The sequence below is a fragment of the Branchiostoma lanceolatum genome, chromosome 19, assembly GCF_035083965.1.
Source record: "Branchiostoma lanceolatum isolate klBraLanc5 chromosome 19, klBraLanc5.hap2, whole genome shotgun sequence".
NCBI lineage: Eukaryota > Metazoa > Chordata > Leptocardii > Amphioxiformes > Branchiostomatidae > Branchiostoma > Branchiostoma lanceolatum.
The window spans coordinates 1,764,801-1,786,555 of NC_089740.1; the positions used below are offsets into that span (position 1 = coordinate 1,764,801).

Consider the following 21,755-nt stretch of genomic DNA (forward strand, 5'->3'; position numbering starts at 1 on the left):
TTATGGTATCGAATGTGAGATATCATAATCTAGAGAAAAATCATGAAAAATCATGAAAAAGTGGATTCATTTTCTGCCTCTTTCTAAATTTATATATGATTTGTGACAGCTAATTTCAGAAAAGATGATTGAATAAGCACCTTTTCTGCGGGACGTAGTTTGCCATCTCATAGAATAATTATTAATAAGTAATTTCAACCACCAGACGAAACATATTTCCTCCCTTATGTGCCAAAAGTTATCATCAGGCACCTTTCTGTGTGCATATTTGTGGCGTCTGTGTGGCATAGTGGCAGAGCATCCGGCTATGAACCAATGAGACCCAGGTTCACGCCCAGTGGAGTACCCAGACATGTTCGGACATGCACCCAGACGTTATGCGCTTGGGAAAGGCACTTAACACATATTTCCCATGTCCTAAGCCCAGCAGTAGGGTTTGGGTTGGCGTTAGGAAGGGCATCCAGCCGTAAGAACTCTTGCCACAAAAAAGACTTGCACTTGATGAGGAGTTCTCCTCATCCATGCGCAAGCACGTCCAACTCCCATATGATGGGGAATAAAAAGACTTAAAATTGGAGAAAGAGAGAGAGAGAGAGGGAGAGAGAGAGAGGAGAAAAAGAGAGAGGGATCTGAATCAGTATGCATGGTCATACCTGCTGTTGATATCTTCTTCTCATCAGATGGAATGTCTACATTAGCCAATGTGGTGCTGCTGCTATGAATGGACTCATTGTCGTCAACACCGGCAAAGCTGATTTTTCTTTCCTGACCTGTAAATATGCAAAACAAATCAGCATACAACAATCTTTATTGAACAGAGTACATTGTGTAAGGTCTACTACATTTATTCAACACAAACAGACAAGTGGATGAATTTACCTAATACAAGTATAAATCAACACTGTGGAATTTAACATTATCATTTACACTTAGTCTACTGGTCCTAAGATCCTTAAAGTTTATATATTTACCTATTGGTACACAGTATAAGGGATACCTCCAACAAGAATGTTACAAACTTGAATTATCTATAGAATGTAAATGTATTGGACTCTTTTGAACAAGCAGACAGAAAAATCAACAGCTTTGAGTGTTTCTCATGATATTGTGAACAATTTTTGATAAACTGAGTCAGATATTCCTCTTAAATTTCAATTATACAGAGTGGACAAAACCTCAGGTTACAGGAAATTTTATGATACCTTCCGATTTCTACATTCAGTTTATGACTGTAAAATTCTTATTTTGGAGATTGCTCTATGAATTTAAATGTTTGAAAGCCAAACAAGGTCATATAGGTTTGCATTAAAGGCATCCAGAGCATGAGACTTGAAACTTGAATTAAAAAACTCAAATTTCTAGTCATTCCAACACATAGCAAGTTTCCATAACACATAACATATGTTGAAATTAAAGAAGCAAAGATAGGATGTTGTCGTGTAGTGAGAACTGATAGAAAATCCAAGCCCTAATAGACTGATCCTGACTTTCCATCACAATTAGCCAGTTCGACCAATGAGAGAGTGACTGCATGTCCGTGAAATATTTGCATTTTTATTTTTTAATTTTGCATTTCTACATTTTAACAGAGGTGGGTGGAGCTATGGTATCTTCAGTATTTACAGTAGGCGCATGAAACTAAAAGATCACCATGCAGATTATTTTTGGCCGTTTTTGCACACTTTTGATAAGAAATTCGAACGCCAATGTGGTAAACAGTGGCATTAATAGTCAATTTTATAAAGATTACAGCAGCTCGAATATTTCCAGTTTTTAAGCCTCATAAAATGTTTGGGTGCCTTTAATGACTGTTATATAGTCAGTCTAGAAGCACAGAGAAAAGGTGATGAAGTACCTGCAGGAACATCCATGGTGACCTTGACGATGCTTGAGCGAGGGCCGTCCTGAGTAGGGCGTACCAGGTTACTCCAACGCTGTCTAGGTCCGCCATGATCCACGACCAGCTCGCTGGTGTTGGACTGGGTCTGGTAGACAAAGGGGTGGTGCTGATTACTGGCCCTGTGTGGAGGGAACAATCATGTCAGAATGTAGAATAGTAGAGAGGAGTCTCAGTATTTTTTCTTCTTGGTAGTCCTTCAAAGAAAAAAGAAAGTCTCAGTATTTATTTATTTAATCTTTAAACATCTGGGTGGCCCCTTCAGCCATAAGCTGATTTCCAGGGGCCCAGAAACACATGAGATAAAACAAACAGAAAACACACACGTCAGGAATATTTAACAATGTCACCGAAAATAAATCAACTGGACACATATGAGAGGAATTTAACATACCAAAATATTTCAATGATAATGAAATGAAATAGGAAAACAGACACCAATTGGCATGGCCAATGGAAGTAAGTCATTCTTTTCAAGTAACTCAAGTCCTCTCCTGTATATTCCCATTGTAATTCTGTCCTGTCTAACACACTTTGTTCCTAATTCTACATTTTTGTATACATTACAGGGTGTTTTCTGACAGAAAAGAGTTAATTGATCTTAGTATTCTTTGCTTTATTTAAAGAATGTGGTTAAGGGGTTTGTCTTAATTGTTAACAATCCATTCAAAAGACAAAAAAAAGTGTCTGTTGTTGCAACGAAGTGGCTAAGGGGCTATTGTTAATGGCTTGATCAGTACCGTGTTAATTTTGATAAACACTTTAAAAAAATTAGCCAATAATCTTTTAAAGGAAGCCGTGTCAATGTAATTGTTTGAAAATCATCAAACCCCACCGTCATCAAAGTGTGACGCACATCGTCTCTGCACTCTAGTATACTGGAAAACCCCAAGCACTGTCGGGGCAAATATTTGTGAGGGACAGAAATTTGGCTTCACACCGAATGGCCACCAGTTTACAAATGTGACAAGGCATAAGCCTAGTACGTACTTGGGAAGGTACTGCCCAGTTTCTCTCAAGAATGTGGTGATCTCTGCCAGAAGCTGACAGGCAGCCATCTTTAGTGCATAGGGACAAGAGTCCCCATTGGAACCAGACATTCCTGGAGAACAAAAAAAATCAGACAATTCATTATTTTGCTGGTTTAAATATCTTACCATAAGGTTCACAAATGATCAAAAGCATATGTCACAGAAAAGTCATATTAATATTAAATCAAATGTGAAATATACAGTGCATGTGACATACATTATACTTGAAACCTTATATACATCATATGGATAAGTTCTGCACACGTTGGAAGCTTTCAATCAATAGAGACAAAACTAAAGTTATGATATTTTCTAAAAATGTGCGAACAGGTAATAGCCAAAAGCATAGTTTTCAATCACAGGGACAAACTTTATAATTAAACATAACTAACTTTTATACATACTTAGGGGTAGATATAACACCCTCTGGTTCTTTTCATTGAGCAACAAAACAACTTAGAATAAAAGCCCTCCGGGCTTCTTTTAAACTAAAGTCCATCCTCATGTCAAATCATAACCCATCCATACCTCTGGCACTTGATCTATTTAATAGCCTAGTTAAACCAATCCTGCTATATTGTAGTGAAATATTGGGAACAAATGTTCAGTCACGAGACCTCATACTTCATGGAATAACTGAGAATCCAAATGAGAACATTAGGAAATCTGTATCCGACATAATATCTCCGGTTTTAGGATCAGATGTGAGTATCCGTAAGGCAACCCGTGTCGGGAAAAAAACCGAACCATCTTCTACTCGACCTGTTCTTCTCCGACTTAGTAGATACAGTGACAAGCTAAATATTATATATCGATCTAGTGATCTAGCAAACCAAAATATAACAGTGGTCCAACCATCAATTTCGTACGAAATTTCCGATCTAGAATATGTTTTACTAAATTTCTGCAAGATACTCCTTCGCGTCCCCAAAAGTTCTGTTAACGCTGCTGTGAGAGGCGAATTGGGTATGTATCCATTATACATAGATAGTCAGACTCAAATGGTTAAATACTGGATAAGATTAAACAGCATGCCGAATGACAGAATTGTTAAAAAGGCGTATGACGAAGCCGTTAGACAAGAACAAGACTGGGTTGTTCATATACGTGATACACTTTGCAGACATGGACTCCAAAACATTTGGTTGAACCCTACCGTCGATGCCAAATATTTCGGAGAAATGTTTAAGGAGCGCCTGAAAGGCGAGTTTCTGTCAAGCTGGCGGCAAACGATTAGAAGCTTTAAGAAACTTGAAACATATTCAAAAATAAAAACCGACTTTCATATAGAGAACTACCTCCAGTCAGTCCAAAACAAATCCTTCATAACACACACAACAAAACTCCGTATTGGAGCACACTGTCTTGAAATTGAAAAAGGCAGACACCGAAATGTCCCAGCCAATCAGAGACTTTGTCCTACGTCTAAAGAAAATGTCGAAGACGAATACCACTTCTTAATGGAATGTCCAACATATGAAGATGAAAGAGTGAAATTATTGCAGACAATTAAGTGTAAAACAAATGTAACATTACCTCAGTCGAAAACAGAGACGTTCCGTGTACTTATGTCATGTCCTGAAACAATATCTGTATATCTAGGCCAATATATTTTTACATCTATGCAAAAAAGAATCCGTGAAATAGCGATTTAGTTGTATAAGACATTCATCTCTTCGCCATGTTACAGTATTGTATAATTGACATATACGGCTCCATATTGTATCACCTGTTGATATTTTCTACCTCTGATAATATTATATAGATAGTGCTTTCTTGTAGTTTGAAATGGAACATTGTACAGCCTAGAACCTAATCATTGTATAGCATTGAACCTTCCTGTAGCTTTTAGTAGTTTGATATAAGTAGCTAGTACTAGCATTTTATCTTTGCCTTACATTGTACCTGTTACAATCGTTGTGCAATAAACTTTGACTTGACTTGACTATACTAATACTATGTTTGCTGTTGACAGTCATACAAATGATCACTGCGAAAGTCGCGAACATAAAACCACCGCAAACATTTCTGCATTTACCAGTACCTTCATCCATGAAGTCCTCCTCTAGGTCCTCTTTCTTCATCTGGCTTCTCGTCACCTCTTCCTGGAAGGATCCGAACATGCAGACCGACTTCTGGCTGTCATGGTGCAATATCTCCTTCAGTCGCCACCCAACTGCCTGGAATCAGAAAAAAGGCAACTTCCACAAAAAAACCTCTTCCAGCATTACCCTGTTTTTAACTATACAATAATTCATGATGCAATTATAATGAAAAAAAGTTATGGGAGGTTTGGGAGCTAGTGCTATTGGCAGAATTCTGTGGGATTGTATCAGCGGAGTTAAGACGCTATCTCCTCCAATAGTGCATTGCCATTGTGCTGCTTTCTTGTGCAGGGGCTAAGGGATGTCCTTGTCCACAGAGAGACAGTCGCCGTCCCTTTGGCTGCTTAACCTTCAGCACACTGAAGTAGCCATTTGGCACCCAACTCCCTATGGGTTACAAAGTTAGGCAGCAGGGAGAAGGTTTAAAATTTCAAAACTATATTCCAATGTTTCTTGAAGTGTGTGCATGTGTGACAAATTTTTTGACACATTTGGCCCCTTTGAGTTATTATGCATTGATTAGTCTGCAATGGTCTAGTGGATAGAGTGTTCGCATTGCAGCCTTGCATACGATAGGTCGTGAGTTTGATCCCCGGCCGGGTCATACCAAAGACTTTAAATATGGTACATACTGCTTTCTCTGTTTAGCACTCAGTATTTGGGAAACTTTGAGTATGGAAGTTAAACACACACCACGACCAGTGGACTAGTCCCCTGCTGTAGTGACTTGCACAAAGTTGTCTGGCCCAGGGCTGCCGAAACGGAGATGGGTCAGCCGACCTTAGCACCATTGGTGTGGGAAGGAACTTTGACTTTAACTTTGAGTCTGCATTAGCAAGCTCTCAATTAATGGCCAACACAATTCTCTATCCAATTCTTGGACATAATTACAAATGTAGTAAATATGTTGCTCAAAACAATATATGGCAATTTTGCTTAACTGGCCCAGCTCTAACATAAAGAGTATACATGCAGCAACAACACTTACCTCGCCCCACTGGAAAAACAGATGCGCTGCACTCTGCTGTATGTCAACATGGGCCGTTCCCCCTCCGACCTCGCGGTTTGTCGTCCTGCGACGGAGGGTGTTCCGCATGACGCGCATCCAGCCGGGCCAGTCCCCGCGGTTACACAAGTGGACGAAGTGAGCACATTCCAGAAGCACCGCTGCTCGAGCAACAACTGGGGCCTCCTGGGGACAACCAGAAACACAGTGTGAACAAAACCATACATTCTTGATGAAATACTATTTCTATTGCAGTCATACAATGTAATGTACCCGGGGGGGCCAGCCAAACTTTTCTTGGCACCTTTTTTTTTTACGTCCAATCATAGCTGGGAGGCCCAGTACAATCCTGGGTCAGGACATCTTGGTTGGGGCTGCACCCGTAGTTTGAAATGGTCGTAAAATGAATGTCTTGTGTTCAAGCACGTCAAAGGGGAAGGGCTAGAACACCTCCCTGTGAAAATATACCGTTACTGAAACAGCAAGGAAACTTGTTGCCCTATGTGCAACTAGGCACTACAAGGGTCTGAACTAACAAACTCATTGAGTAAACAAAACATTCAGCCTGCAGACTACGGAAGTGTCTGTTTCCTTACCAAATAAAGCATTGCTGCCAATAGTTCAGGGTCTGGTACAGTTCCCGGCTGACAGGAGTTGAGGAGGAACCTGAAGAGGTGCATGCCCTCACGTGTGGAGTCAGCGTTCACACCCTTCTCCCTACTGTCCCGGCCGGGGGGCCTGCCCTTTGAAGTCGGCTCATTTTGTTGACCTGAGCTATGCTGGTCAGACATCTCTGTACAGGGACAACAAAAACTCATCAATAATGAAGACTAACCCATTAACCATTGTCCTGATAGATTAGAAACATAAGCAACTTGGTCTAGTTTCCTGCTATTACAAAATATCTAGCTTGAAATTACCTTCATCCAGTGACTTAAGTCTAGCTAATAACTACAATAAATGTACACATTGTGAACTTTACTTTACTACAATGTAGTTTCATACTATTATAACAGATACAGAGTTGAAGTTGTACCTTCCTTGTCTTCAGACATGAGTCCCCTCCTCCTGCGACTGATCCTGGCCAGGAGGTGCTGACTGTTGGCCAGCGCTCGCAAACCGACCCTGCGATGATCCAGATGGTACTCCACACTTCTCTCAGCACCTGAACAACCAAACTACACAATCAGATGGTACTCCACACTTCTCTCAGCACCTGAACATCCAAACTACTCATTCAGATGGTACTCCACACTTCTCTCAGCACCTGAACATCCAAACTACTCATTCAGATGGTACTCCACACTTCTCTCAGCACCTGAACAACCAAACTACACATTCAGATGGTACTCCACACTTCTCTCAGCACCTGAACAACCAAACTACACATTCAGATGGTACTCCACAGTTCTCTCAACACCTGAACATCCAAACTACTCATTCAGATGGTACTCCACACTTATCTCAGCACCTGAACAACCAAACTACACATTCAGATGGTACTCCACACTTCTCTAAGCACCTGAACATCCAAACTACACATTCAGATGGTACTCCACACTTCTCTCTGCACCTGAACATCCAAACTACTCATTCAGATGGTACTCCACACTTATCTCAGCACCTGAACAACCAAACTACTCATTCACATGGTACTCCACACTTCTCTCAGCACCTGAACAACCAAACTACACATTCAGATGGTACTCCACACTTCTCTCAGCACCTGAACAGTCATCCAAACTACACATTCAGATGGTACTCCACAGTTCTCTCAACACCTGAACATCCAAACTACACAATCAGATGATACTCCACACTTCTCTCAGCACCTGAACAACCAAACTACTCATTCAGATGGTACTCCACACTTCTCTCAGCACCTGAACATCCAAACTACACATTCAGATGGTACTCCACACTTCTCTCAGCACCTGAACATCAAAATTACATGATCAGCTTTCAATTGTATGTTAACACAAGTTTAGACACTTTGGCACAGTTGGTCATTTTCATGCATGGTGTTCAGACAGCTTTGTAATATTTCAGTGACCTTTGACTGCTGTAACATCTACTAGTACTCTCATATTAATGCCCTGTTTATGTCAACTTATATCTTGAAATTGTTTGTGAGAGGAGTAAGTCTCTAACAAATCAGTACGTTTTATGATAGAAAAAAGAAGCATATCCATCAATTTTTTTCCAATTTACAGCATATATTTGCTCATTTTACAGCTTCTTTCTAGTATTCAGTGTGGTCGCAAACTTCTTTTATGGGGGAAATCTATGAAAAGTGATGCATGTGTGGATGTCGACCATATTATCAAAGTCAGCGTGACAAGAGACAATATGAATATATGCCCAAGGTTTTAGTGAAACATTAAGTAAAAAACTATGATGACCTCTGTTCGATGGTTGTGGCAGAAAAGTCTGCATCTCACTGGCTTCCTCAGGATCATGGGAATACTTCCTATGCCGACGGTGGGACGATTTCTTCCACGCTCCTTTGGTAAAGGAAAAAAATGTAACTTTTACAATTGGCTGTTTAACAACAGCAAAAGAGTTTACACTCTATGTCAATCATTAAAACACATTTATAATGAGCTACCCTGTGAGGTCCATGTCAATGTCTAGATGAATATCACATTAAAACAGATAAAACAGATGTGTTAACCTGTGTGTGGACGGTTTTCAGCACCAGGGACAGATGACCGTGTGATAACTTTTTGTGTGGTGTTCAGTACCGAAGACAGGTGTGTTAACCTGTGTGTGGATAGTGTTCAGCACTAAGGACAGGTGTGTTTACCTGTGTGTGGATGGTGTTCAGCACCAAGGACAGGTGTGTTTACCTGTGTGTGGATAGTGTTCAGCACCAAGGACAGGCATGTTTACCTGTGTGTGGATAGTGTTCAGCACCAAGGACAGGTGTGTTTACCTGTGTGTGGATGGTGTTCAGTACCGAAGACAGGTGTGTATACCTGTGTGTGGATGGTGTTCAGCACCAAGGACAGGCATGTTTACCTGTGTGTGGATGATGTTCAGCACCAAGGACAGGCATGTTTACCTGTGTGTGGATAGTGTTCAGCACCAAGGACAGGCTTGTTTACCTGTGTGTGGATGGTGTTCAGCGCCAAGGACAGTCACGTTTACCTGTGTGTGGATGATGTTCAGCACCAAGGACAGGCGTGTTTACCTGTGTGTGGATAGTGTTCAGCACCAAGGACAGGTGTGCTTACCTGTGTGTGGATGGTGTTCAGTACCGAAGACAGGTGTGTATACCTGTGTGTGGATGGTGTTCAGGACCAAGGATAGGCTTGTTTACCTGTGTGTGCATGGTGTTCAGCACCAAGGACAGGCACGTTTACCTGTGTGTGGATAGTGCTCAGCACCAAGGACAGGCTTGTTTACCTGTGTGTGCATGGTGTTCAGCACCAAGGACAGGCATGTTTACCTGTGTGTGGATAGTGTTCAGGACCAAGGACAGGCATGTTTACCTGTGTGTGGATGATGTTCAGCACCAAGGACAGGCGTGTTTACCTGTGTGTGGATAGTGTTCAGCACCAAGGACAGGCTTGTTTACCTGTGTGTGGATGGTGTTCAGCACCAGGGACAGACATGCTTACCTGTGTGTAGATGGTGTTCAGCACCAGGGACAGACATGCTTACCTGTGTGTAGATGGTGTTCAGCACCAGGGACAGATATGCTTATCTGTGTGTGGATGGATAAGTTTTCCTGTGAAAGGTGTTAAGTACCAAACACAGGTGTGTTTGATTGCACTTAAATGGTGTTCAGCTGAGTATACTTATGTGTGGACGGAGTTAAGAACTGGGGACAGGTGTGTTGTCAGGTGTGTGGATCATGTACAGTCACCAGTTTCACCACATGAACATACCCAGTCTGATCTTGAGTCCAAATGTTCTCCTCTTGCCCTTGATATTGGTTGACCCATCATCTTCACTGATGCTCCCCACGCTGGTTATACTCATGTTCCTCTTGTCAGTAACTGAAGATGCTTTCAGTGCAGATGCTCCATTATTGTCAAAAGCCTCGAGCTCGGAGCCGGAGCTAGAAACACTCGTGCTGCTGCTCCGCTTTACAAATCGCTTGCGGAAGAAATCGCGTCTGCCATGTCCCTTGCGCGTCTTGTCCAATCCTGAAGCACCTTTTCCTATTCCAAGGTTTTTTGCTCCAAGAACACCAGAGCTGCACAAAGAACGGCATCAGAAAGTTTAAGACAGCATCTGGAAATGGAGTACTACTCTAACTTATACTTTCCTGAATCATCAAGTAGCTACATGGATCTAAGCTGTGATATAATAGTTAACAAGAGCTTATATATATCCACTACTCAAAAATCACAACAGCTTACACAGCACGAAAAACGATATTTAAGCACGCTTAAATGCTACGTAAAGAATGCGGTTTTTCATTCTTTATGTTCTCTTTACGATACCTTTCCGAGTTCGTAAAGTTGTCCTTTACGTGTCCTTTCCGAAAGTGCGTTAAGGTTCGGATTTGCACTTTTTACGTAACCTTTCCGTGCCATTAGGGTCCGTAAAGGGTTATTAATCAACTATTTAAGCATGCTTAAATTCTACGTAAAGGTTGCGGTTCTTCATTCTTTAAGTACTCTTTACGATACCTTTCCAGTGGTGCGTTTAGGTCCGTAATTTCACTATTTCCGTAACCTTTCCGTGCTATATGGGTCCGTAAAGGCTTAGTTAACAACTATCTTTCAGTAATATTTACGGAATTTTTCGACGGAAAGCATGCGTTTACTGAAAACTTTCCTAAGTCTTTTCGCATCCTTTACTTTATATTTAATGAATGACAGAAACAAATATATCGTTCCAACAATTTATTTCTTCACTTGTCTTTGCAAGTGTTACATTTCATGTTTTTATCTTCACATATACATACTGGATAGTCTACAAATACAAAAAAAATTATACTACACAACAACATGATATAGGCTGCATATTCTTGCATAACATGCTTTTGCAATAATTATTGATCACCATTTTCAAACATTAGTTGATCTTCAGTGTCAACATTTTTAGACGATAACAATCTTTTTAAATGCGGGGTCTGGAATGCTGGCCACCACCGATGGGGGGTTACAGCGATCTTGTTGCCATGTACCGGTTGACTTGTTGTAGTATTTCCGCTTGTGGTTGAAGAAAGTACATCTAAGTACATGCTGCTGGCAGTGACCACAAAATATGTGGTATGTTGGTTGTGCGCGAGTCAAATCCATGCCGATCTCGACCTTTTTGCCTGGGTCTGCAAGAAAAAATGCACCGGCATTGGTTACAGTGTAATGCAAACTAAGCTGGCAATGCTAGACTAGTATTTGACCTTTTTTTGTGCTATTGCGTAAAACTTCTTGACTACTGTTGAACTACATTGTATCTATTTGTATGTGTATTTACATGTGTTTATTTAGTACATGTGAAATGAGAAGGGGTAGCGAATATCTGTGAAATGTTATATTTGATTCAGTACTAAGGTGATATCTGGTGGGGAAGCAGGGATTAAAATTTCTGGTGATGCCAAATGGTTACAGGCAGTTTTCCCGGGATCTGGAGTACTGGACTAGGAAGCCCTAAGCAATCCACATTAGCCTTGTATATATTATTAATATATATTGTTAAGCAATCTGCTTTCTACCTAATCCTCCCAAAATATATGTGATTAAATAAATAGATAAACAAAAGCTTTGTAATGACTTTTAAGTGTTTGTGAAAACAACAGATAGTCCTGGTAGTCTGATATCACATTATCACACATGTACAAATAAAATTACTTGTGCTAGTATTTCTTGTAAACTTTATAATATTTTAGTAAACTTCCAGTTGACAGTCGATAGCTCAGATAAGTCCTACAGAACTTCAACCAGTACCAAACAGTCGGTGTGCCTATTCAACAGTCAGGAGTGCACCGGAATACACCTAAAGAAGTGTGAAATCAGAATGTTTTGATGAGTACATATTGCAAGTGCTCAGATTGACCTATGACCCAAAATGGCGTCGCCCTGAATCATACACACCTCACCCCGGACAAGAAAGGGTAAAAAAAGCGCTAATGATTGACAACACTTTGGGCCCGTTTTGGGGGCAGCCAAGCAAACTCTATTTAGTCGTCTTCTGATTATTTGTGTTGGACTCGAAGCGGATGTGCCATTTTAGTCTTTTATCTGATATCCCAGCAAACAACGCTGTTGACTGTTTCACCGACTGTGACCTTTAGGAAATGTGTTCTGAAAGAACAACGTTACTGAGGTCAAAAGACGCGGTGCAGATATTATCATGTTACTTGTGAAACACCCATACATCCATACATGCAACACAACTGTCACTGCATATATACTAGCTGGCAGATAAGTTTCTTACCTATGTAAACTTGGCTGTAACCTGTAGATGGAAGCCCACTTCGCCGTGGTACCGGTTACCCTCACGTCCTTGCGTCACGTCTGACAAGTTTGTTTCGCGCGCCTTAGGTATGGAAATTTTGTCACATGCGATAATCACGCTGTGTTCACGCGGGTACTGACCAATCACAGACTGAGCGCAATCGCTGGACCAATCAGAAGCTCATAATTCCAAGAGGCGCGCTTTGCAGTTGTGTGCCTGGTGATATAGCTTTTAAATGTAGTCTATATTTGGTAAGTCTATCAGACTTGGGCTCTGTAGAACTGTTACATGTAACTGTCAGTTAATGTCACACAGTGCCAGGCTTATAGCAATCCAGTGGTTTTTATATTATTTTGTATTCTTGGTTAGATGAAGGTAACCTCTTTATCCACAACATACTATAATTCCATATCTGTTGTCTCTACATTTTAAAAGTTTCTTGAAGAGAAAACTTAACATTTCTTGTTCACTGTCCTGGTCAGAACACCTCGGCCGTCACTTGCAGACTGATGTTGTTTGCATTACTGATAGTTTTATAGTAAAAGCTGCCTTTTTAAGGTGAGAAATTTGAAGTGGAAACTGTGTATGGTTTTGACTATTGCAATGTTGAATGTACGTCATGTTTACGCTTTTTTCACGTTGAAGCTCACGGTAATGAAAGCGATATGTTTACGTCAGTGCGGAAAGGTTATGAAAATATCTGCGTCTTAAATAAGTATTTACGTTGTTCGGAAAGGATACGGAAAGGTCAGTTTTGACTTTCAGTTGCCTTTCCAAAATCGTTAAGTCTGCTGAAATAATTCTATTTCTTTAATGGCTCTTTACGTAGTAAGGAAAGGCTGCGGAAAGATCACATTGTCTTTCAGGTGCCTTTCCGAAATTGTAAAGTCTGCTGAAATAATTCAATTACTTTAATGGCTCTTTACGAAGTGAAGAAAGGCTACGGAAAGGTCAAAATTATATTTCAGTTGCCTTTCCGAAATTGTAAAGTCTGCTGAAATATTCAACCACCTTTAATACATATTTACGTAGTTCGGAAAGTTGGCTTAAATATCAGTTTTCGTGCTGTGTTACTATTATAGTGCACTTCCAGAACACAAGATCTTAACCCTGGACATTCTGCTGCAGTACCTTAGGAGGCAGCTAGGAATAGGATGCCCATAACCAAACTTCTCTCCTCAACACTTACCCACCTACCAAATATTATGAAGATCCAACCACAGCTTCTAAATTTATGCTGTTTACAATTTAACAAACACATATTATACATCCACAGCCACTCCAACATAGCAAAACTGAAAACATACATGTATGAACCTTCTGGCAAAGACTAGGAGTATGACATACCTGGCAGACTGACTCGGTGCAGGTGCAGGTTTCCTGACTGTTGCGTCTGCCAGCCCACTCAGCAGGATCTTCCTGAAGGTGCTGCCATGGAACTCCTTCAGGTACGTCATCAGTTGTTGGACATCAAAGAACAGGCTACAGTTCTGCTGACAGGTCAGAAGAGGCCCGACAGTCGGACTTTAACTCATTTTCTTAGTTCTCAGATATTTTATGACTATTTCGCAAGTGCATGTCATAAAAGCAGAGGGCAGGGGGGAAATCTTGAATATGACTGTGATAATGCCATAAAACCGAGTGCAATCAAGGCATAGACCTCAGGCCCTCAGGCTTTGTTCTTTGTACTATCTTTTACATTTTTCCAGCAACTAGTTTTCTTGGAAAGTCACATTGTACTGTACTGCTGACTTTGTGTCTCAGGTACAAGTGTCTCCAGGACCCATCCTAGGACAGAAATTTGCTTGTTGGGACCAGCAAAAATCTTACCCCGTCCAGTCAGAAAATCTTAACTTTATGAAATAGAAGTACATTTTCCTTAGCTTAAAATGACAGATTTAACACTGAAAAGTTACTACATTCAATGGCTTCCAAATTCCAATTGAATCAGATTTTGCATTTTCCTTTGAATTGCAACACTCCAACCATTAATCGTGGCTAATGCTTTCCAACACCTACAATAGATCCCCCTCCCCCCCACACACACGCAATGAGTGTGAAAGACAACAATTTAAAGTAGGGGGCAACCCTGCTCAGACCGTACAATTCAATTTGTCAATTGTACTTATTTTACCGGGGGACATCTCAGATCTACGGATCTGCTTTTCAGATGACCCTGGGCACAAACATTAAAAATACAATCAGATACAAATATACAGATAACGTTACATGTACATATATCACAGTATTTCAACACATTTCAAATCAATTAACATACCTACTGTTTGCCTGTAAAACCTGTAGAGTGCCTTAATTCATCAAGGAGTCTCCTAAAACTTATTTGAATCTATAACATGTGGAAATCAGTAGACAAGTAATGTTCATAACATGGGGTTGTCGGAAAAAGGTGACCATTCTGGACAGCGGAAAAACCTGTCCAATTTGGCTATGAGATTTGCAATATTTCACTTTCTGTCAGGGGGCCCAACCGCAGGCGGAAAAGGTTGGAACGCTTTGTCCGCCCCCTAACTGGACAGGACAGGTTTCTCTGCTGTCTGAACTGGACAGCTCTCTCCAACAACCCCTAGTAACATGTACTTACCATTGCACCAGGCTTATTAAGTTCAGATTCAGCTTTCAAGATTTGCTTCATCAGAGTTTTGAAGCACCTTGCAATGATGATACCCTCCATGTCCTCTCTAGCAGCAGTCCAGGATAGACTCTTCTGTCCATAGTAACTCCCTCTTCTCTCTGGTACAGACAACAACACATAAGGAGATATGACATGTCTGCAGCGACTTTCCTCCATCCATTATGCAAATTAGGCTCTGATGTACATTGTCATCCTTTAACTATGCTTAGTTTAAGCTAAAAAAAAATCGTAAAAGTACATAGTACATTATTTGAGTAATATTATCCTAAAAGACCCCTGCAATTCTCCCCAAAAGCTACAAGCCTTAGGGGCATTCTAATTTATCCAACAAAGTTCAAGCACTATTTGACACTGAAGAGTCATAATCATAACATGTCCAGAACATCAAAATCAGAAGTTCTGCTGCAGTACCACTAAAAGCTGCTCTGGGGCCCAAAATCCCACTTGCCCATGGTTCTGCACCTATATAGCACATACCAAATATTACAAGATCCATCCACACCTTCCGGAGTTATTGAGGTATAACAAAACCAATTCTCTATGTGATGCATTTTGATTTTTGAAAATATTTCAGAGTAATCATTATCATGGTGAATACTGAAAGAAATGCCTCTGCTGATCATGAGGCTTTACAATGTATATGTAATTGTATAATTGACATATACGACTCCCTATTGTATCTCCAGGCCTGTTTATATTTATCTACCTCTGACAATATTATATATATTAGCCTTCATGTGGTTTGAAATGGAGCATTGTACAGCCTAGAACCTAAGCATTGTATAGCATAGAACCTAACCATTGTACAGCCTAGAACCTAACCATTGTATAGCATAGAACCTCCCTGTGCCTTTTAGTAGTTTGATATAAGTAGCCAGTAGTATTTTATTTTTACCTTACATTGTACCTGTTACAATCATTGTTCAATGAACTTTGACTTGACTTGACTCTAGAGAACAGTTTCCTACCAGGTATGAAGGGACTGGGTGGCGTACTACTGCAAAACCCTAGCCAGGAATGGAGGAAGTCAACAGTGGTGGCCAAAGGCTGGCTAGATATCCACTTCTGGAGATGTGTTGTACATGCAGTCTTGTTTCCCTGGAATAACCTGTAAAACACATCAAAACATTTGTCAACCAATTACTGAATAACAATTGATCCCACAATATTTATTTATTGCACTGAACTCATGATGCACAACAGACGGATAATTATTAGCCAAGATTTACTATTAAGTAGGAAGCTTATTTGAATGATTGGCAGGGTGCAAAATACCTGGTTGCATGTTGCACAGTGCAACAAGATTTCGGTTGGTGCAAGTTAATTCCAAACCCAGGTAGCGCAGTGTGCAACCTTATATTTTGAGCCAAAGATCTCAATCGGAGCCCTGGAAGCTCACAAAAACACAGTGTCACTCTCATAAAATTCTGTAAATCTTCAATTGAAATAAAGTATTAGTCGACTGCCGAAAGGTTGGGGATCCTCCCCTTTTACAACAGGATCTTGACGACCTTAGCAAGTGGTCAGCCGAACAGAATATGAACCTGCACCCCAAAAAATGCAAAGTAATATTTTTCTGCTTCTCAAGATCCGTGCCACAGTTACCCTCGCTGAAAATCGACAACTACCCCCTAGTTCAAGTCAAAGTGGCAAAACTTCTGGGTCTTCACATACAGGATGACCTAAAATGGACTACCCAGGTCGACCACATGGTCAAGAAAGGAAACCAGAGACTTTTCTGCCTGAGGAGACTTAAGTCATTTGGAGTAACCAGAGAGGACCTTGTCACCATTTATACGAGTTTTATTCGTCCGACCTGTGAATACGCAGTACCGGTCTGGCAACCTGGTATAACGCTGTCCCAGAGACTTCAACTGGAGAGGATACAACGTAGAGCAGTCAGAACTATCCTAGGGACCCACTATACAAACTACTCAGATGCTTGCCACACACTGGGTCTCACGACGTTGCAGCAAAGACGCGACTACCTCTGTGAATCTTTCGCCAGAAAGCTACTTCACTCTACCACCTTCTGCGACTGGCTCCCGCCAACCCGACAAGAAGTCAGCGGCAGAAATACGCGCAATAGTCAGCAGTTGAACACTATTAAAACCAGAACAGCACGCTATAGATTCTGAAATAGCCCGATACCATACATGGTATCATTACTAAATAAGAGACCTGTAACAGCAACATGCTGTCAATAACAACGAAAAGTACCAGTACCTGAGTGTTATTTTATTTTACTGCATTCATAGATTAAGCACCGATGCAGTTTCTGTAATGTAATTGTATTGTATCTGAAACATGTCCTGTTTATGCATCTATATTGTTAATACAATGTACCCGGATATATTATCGTATTGTATAAAAAAAAAGATATTGTCACTACACCTATCTTAATGTTCTGAAATCCTCGTATATAAGTTAAGGCAATTGTGAATAATTTTATGAAGCTAATAATGTATAATGTAGTCCCAGTTCAATTCAGTGCACACGTCGCGTGCACTACGAAACTGTGATATTTTTAATGATATGAAATAAACCAATCATCATCATCATCATCAAAGAAATCAACACTTTTTCGTTTTAAACAATCCAAAACCCTTCATAGATCGTGGAATTTGAGCTGAAAAAGACGAAAACACACTGCCCTTGGCTAAACAAGATGTTGTTAGGTCAATGGGAACACAATACTATCTAATTTATATTTTGAAATATTAGTAGTATTATATGCTACATACAAGCTTAATTGGAAGAAATCGGTGAATGTTGCTGGAGCAACCTGAAATTTGGATGTGCAACCTAGCATTTGCCCTAGGTTGCAACATGGGCAACCTGGCTCAAAAAAGTATTTTGCACCCTGATTGGTCTGTTATCAAGACAATAGATTATGACAGAAAACAGGAAATTCAATGTACAGAAAAAAACGTATCTTAGTGAGTGAAACAGTCCTGAGCCTGTTGTCTCTATAAAACACACCGTACCTGGTGAAACAGTCCTGGGCCTGTTGTCTCTACAAAACACACCGTACCTGGTGAAACAGTCCTGGGCCTGTTGTCTCTATAAAACACACCGTACCTGGTGAAACAGTCCTGAGCCTGTTGTCTCTACAAAACACACCGTACCTGGTGAAACAGTCCTGGGCCTGTTGTCTCTATAAAACACACCGTACCTGGTGAAACAGTCCTGAGCCTGTTGTCTCTACAAAACACACCGTACCTGGTGAAACAGTCCTGGGCCTGTTGTCTCTATAAAACACACCGTACCTGGTGAAACAGTCCTGAGCCTGTTGTCTCTACAAAACACACCGTACCTGGTGAAACAGTCCTGGGCCTGTTGTCTCTATAAAACACACCGTACCTGGTGAAACAGTCCTGAGCCTGTTGTCTCTACAAAACACACCGTACCTGGTGAAACAGTCCTGGGCCTGTTGTCTCTATAAAACACACCGTACCTGGTGAAACAGTCCTGAGCCTGTTGTCTCTACAAAACACACCGTACCTGGTGAAACAGTCATGAGCCTGTTGTTTCAGAATCTATGAAATACACCGTACCTGGTGAAACAGTCCTGGGTCTGTTGTCTCTATAAAACACACCGTACCTGGTGAAACAGTCCTGAGCCTGTTGTCTCTATAAAACACACCATACCTGGTGAAACAGTCATGAGCATGTTGTCTCTATAGAACACACCGTACCTGGTGAAACAGTCCTGAGCCTGTTGTCTCTATAAAACACACCGTATCTGGTGAAACAGTAGTCCTGAGCCTGTTGTCTCTATAAAACACACCGTACCTGGTGAAACAGTAGTCCTGAGCCTGTTGTCTCTATAAAACACACCGTACCTGGTGAAACAGTCCTGAGCCTGTTGTCTCTATAAAACACAACGTACCTGGTGAAACAGTCCTGAGCCTGTTGTCTCTACAAAACACACCGTACCTGGTGAAACAGTCCTGAGCCTGTTGTCTCTATAAAACACACCGTACCTGGTAAAACAGTCTTGAGCCTGTTGTCTCTATTAAACACACCGTACCTGGTGAAACAGTCCTGAGCCTGTTGTCTCACTATGTCTCCGGGAGAGCCTCTATGGCCATCACTACATCCATGTGGACAGGAAAAGGACTGGATAACTCGGAACACAATGTCCAGCACATAACTGTCGGGCTTCTCTTTTGTCTTTGTTTGAGCATCAGGCTTCTCTTTCGTCTTTGTTTGAGAATCGGCTTCCAGTTCATGTTGATTGAGGGATATAAACTCCAGGTCAAACAGTGTATCAACAATGTTGAGGACAATGCTGCTAATGCGGAGGTTTGAGTCTGACATGACAACTTGGTGAATAGCGTGGACGATGGCATCATAGCTGAGCTTGCCATCATTTTCGATGTAGCATGCCACCCCAGGAACTTCACACACTTCCACTTCCTCTAGGTGGTGATAGTTGATTTTCGTGTCCGTTGCGCTGCGGGAGATTGTTATTTTGGGGCTCTGTCTGGGAGAGCCGGCACTTTTGGACTTCTGTACTTCCTTCTTGACCACCAGCAGTTCTGCAGACAGGGACTGGGTCACCTGACACTTGGGCGGTGCGTCATCACACTCTGCTAGAGTTTCATGTCTGTCGGTGACTCCAGTAGGCAGGCTGCTGAATCTGGTCAGGCCTTTGTGTGGCTTGCTGCACACCTGATTCCTGGTCATTTTCCCTTCACTTTGCTTCTTTACTGTGGATGCACGGCGGATTTTACCCAACAGTAAAGGATCTGACGCTGGCTGATGTACAAACTGTTTGTTGTCACTCGGCTTTGTGGTCGTCTCACTACACATCACCATTTCTGAGGCCGTATTTTCAGAGTCCTCTATGATCACCACAGGGATAGACGTAGGAGTACAGTCGGATGACACACTGTTTTTCTGGGAACCCTCCTCGCCAGACTCCTCTTCGATAGGTAAGGGTAGATTCCACGGGCAGGTTGTTGTGCCGTACCTACGCGATCGTCTGGCCTGTCTCAGCGGTGGATTTTCAGCCGATTCTATTCCTGTTTTCTGCTTGCAGTTTTGCCCATTCAAATTTTTCCTGGAGAACAGGGGAGAGTTTTTGATGTCTTCTGGGACACAAAGGCTGCTGATGTCTCTCTCCTGACCAAGACTTGCCTGCTGTCTCTTCCCGTCCTTAGCAGCCGCTGCTGTCCCCTGTCCACTGACGCTGGGCGTGACGTGGATGGTCGGGATGTTGCCGGCAGGAGTGGAGCAGCTTCGCCGGCGCCGATTCTCCTGGTACAACTTGGCGTCAAGGAGAGAACGCAGCCGCTGGAGTAGGTACTGCAGGGCCCAGTTCACCCCGTCTTCTGACCAGTGCTTTTTGAACAGGCACTGCAGCACAGCGACGTCAAAATAAGTTGCACATGAAATATCTTGTTCCTGACTTTCCTCCTCTTGTTTCTGAATGCTGGAGGGGATTTCTGGGTTGGATTTACAAGTGTTGTGCCATGACTTATCAAAGTACACGTCAAGCACATTTGAGGAGGATGAAATCTTCCCACTCTTCATCTTGTCTGTCTGACACTGACAGTCCTGGACTGAATTACGACAGACCTCACAGATATCATATACCTGCGCGTTCCCGGTATCGCCGGCTACATGCTCCATACTAGCCGTGAATTTCGGTTTGATGAGGACGCAGAAACACGAGACCTCCGGCTGGCGATGTTCCCACATCGGTTTCCAGATCCTGATGCCCTTCGAAAGACGGAAGGTTAGATCGTTTTCCCGGATGCAATTTACGAGCGGGGCAAAAAGGTGAACAAAGTTTCTAATTGTTTCCAGTGGAAAGAGTTTTGTTTCCAGATTTTCACAATCCTCGTCATCTTGATGACTGTACCACTCGTGGGGAGCGTCCAGGAGGATCCAGTGGAGCGTGTACAGCAGTTTGGTCTCCGCAACTCTCAGGCGATCACTGCTGCCCAGAGAGTTGCGGTTGGCAAGTAGTGCAGCACATCCTGGTGAAATAAGGGCAAGGATTAAGGTCAACTTTAAAATGATACAATGTATATGTAGACATGAGTTCTATACATCATCTATACATGTACCTTAAAGTTTATTCTAAATAATAGGCAGATTGGAAACAATTCCGCAAAACTGTTGTGACAGTCAATTTCATGATATTATTAATTATACACAATACGCTATTATCTTGGATTTGTATCTATTACATACAAGTCCTTAGTACCATGCCATAAGGTTATGTTTTCGGTATCATTTATGTGTGTGTGTGTGTGTGTGTGTGTGTGTGTGTGTATATACATGTCTGTCAACACAATAAGTTGAGAAGGGCTTGATGGATTGTTTTGATATTTGGTACATGGTCTTGATGAGAACTCGAAATGATTAGAATTTTGGTTCACTAACAGTTTGTTATGATACTGCAGCAGAACTTCAGGTTTTTGTATCTTCTGTTTGGTTCTGTCACCAACTTCATATGGTATTGGTAGAGAGCATTTGTGTATGTTGAGATAAAGCCAGGGACTCCTTGCAGCTTGGTCTGCAACTGCATGCTTCAGGGGCACTTTTCAAAGCAGATAACTTAAAAAAACATTGACAGTTGCAGATCATTGTGTTTTTTTGGTGTGGAGGTAGTTCTAGTGATAGATAATTAGAT

At 41.6% G+C, this 21,755-nt stretch overlaps 1 protein-coding gene across 3 annotated transcripts in view; it reads right to left on the reverse strand.

Annotated features, from left to right (window-relative positions):
* Nucleotides 1–21,755, reverse strand: part of LOC136425098 (protein unc-80 homolog) — an 85,046-nt gene that overhangs the window by 58,551 nt on the left and 4,740 nt on the right. For 2 of the 3 annotated variants that reach the window (XM_066413886.1, XM_066413889.1), the window contains exons 4-16: nt 19,140–21,096; nt 16,075–16,214; nt 15,056–15,204; nt 13,801–13,946; nt 9,933–10,243; nt 8,442–8,543; nt 7,076–7,204; nt 6,636–6,832; nt 6,022–6,225; nt 4,973–5,108; nt 2,888–2,999; nt 1,856–2,019; nt 654–770 (exon numbers count right to left, since the gene is read on the reverse strand). In XM_066413886.1, coding sequence (XP_066269983.1) covers nt 654–770; nt 1,856–2,019; nt 2,888–2,999; nt 4,973–5,108; nt 6,022–6,225; nt 6,636–6,832; nt 7,076–7,204; nt 8,442–8,543; nt 9,933–10,243; nt 13,801–13,946; nt 15,056–15,204; nt 16,075–16,214; nt 19,140–21,096 — 3,864 coding nt within the window. The remainder of the gene's footprint in view (nt 1–653; nt 771–1,855; nt 2,020–2,887; nt 3,000–4,972; nt 5,109–6,021; nt 6,226–6,635; nt 6,833–7,075; nt 7,205–8,441; nt 8,544–9,932; nt 10,244–13,800; nt 13,947–15,055; nt 15,205–16,074; nt 16,215–19,139; nt 21,097–21,755) is intronic. The other variant, XM_066413888.1, reaches the window with a different exon arrangement.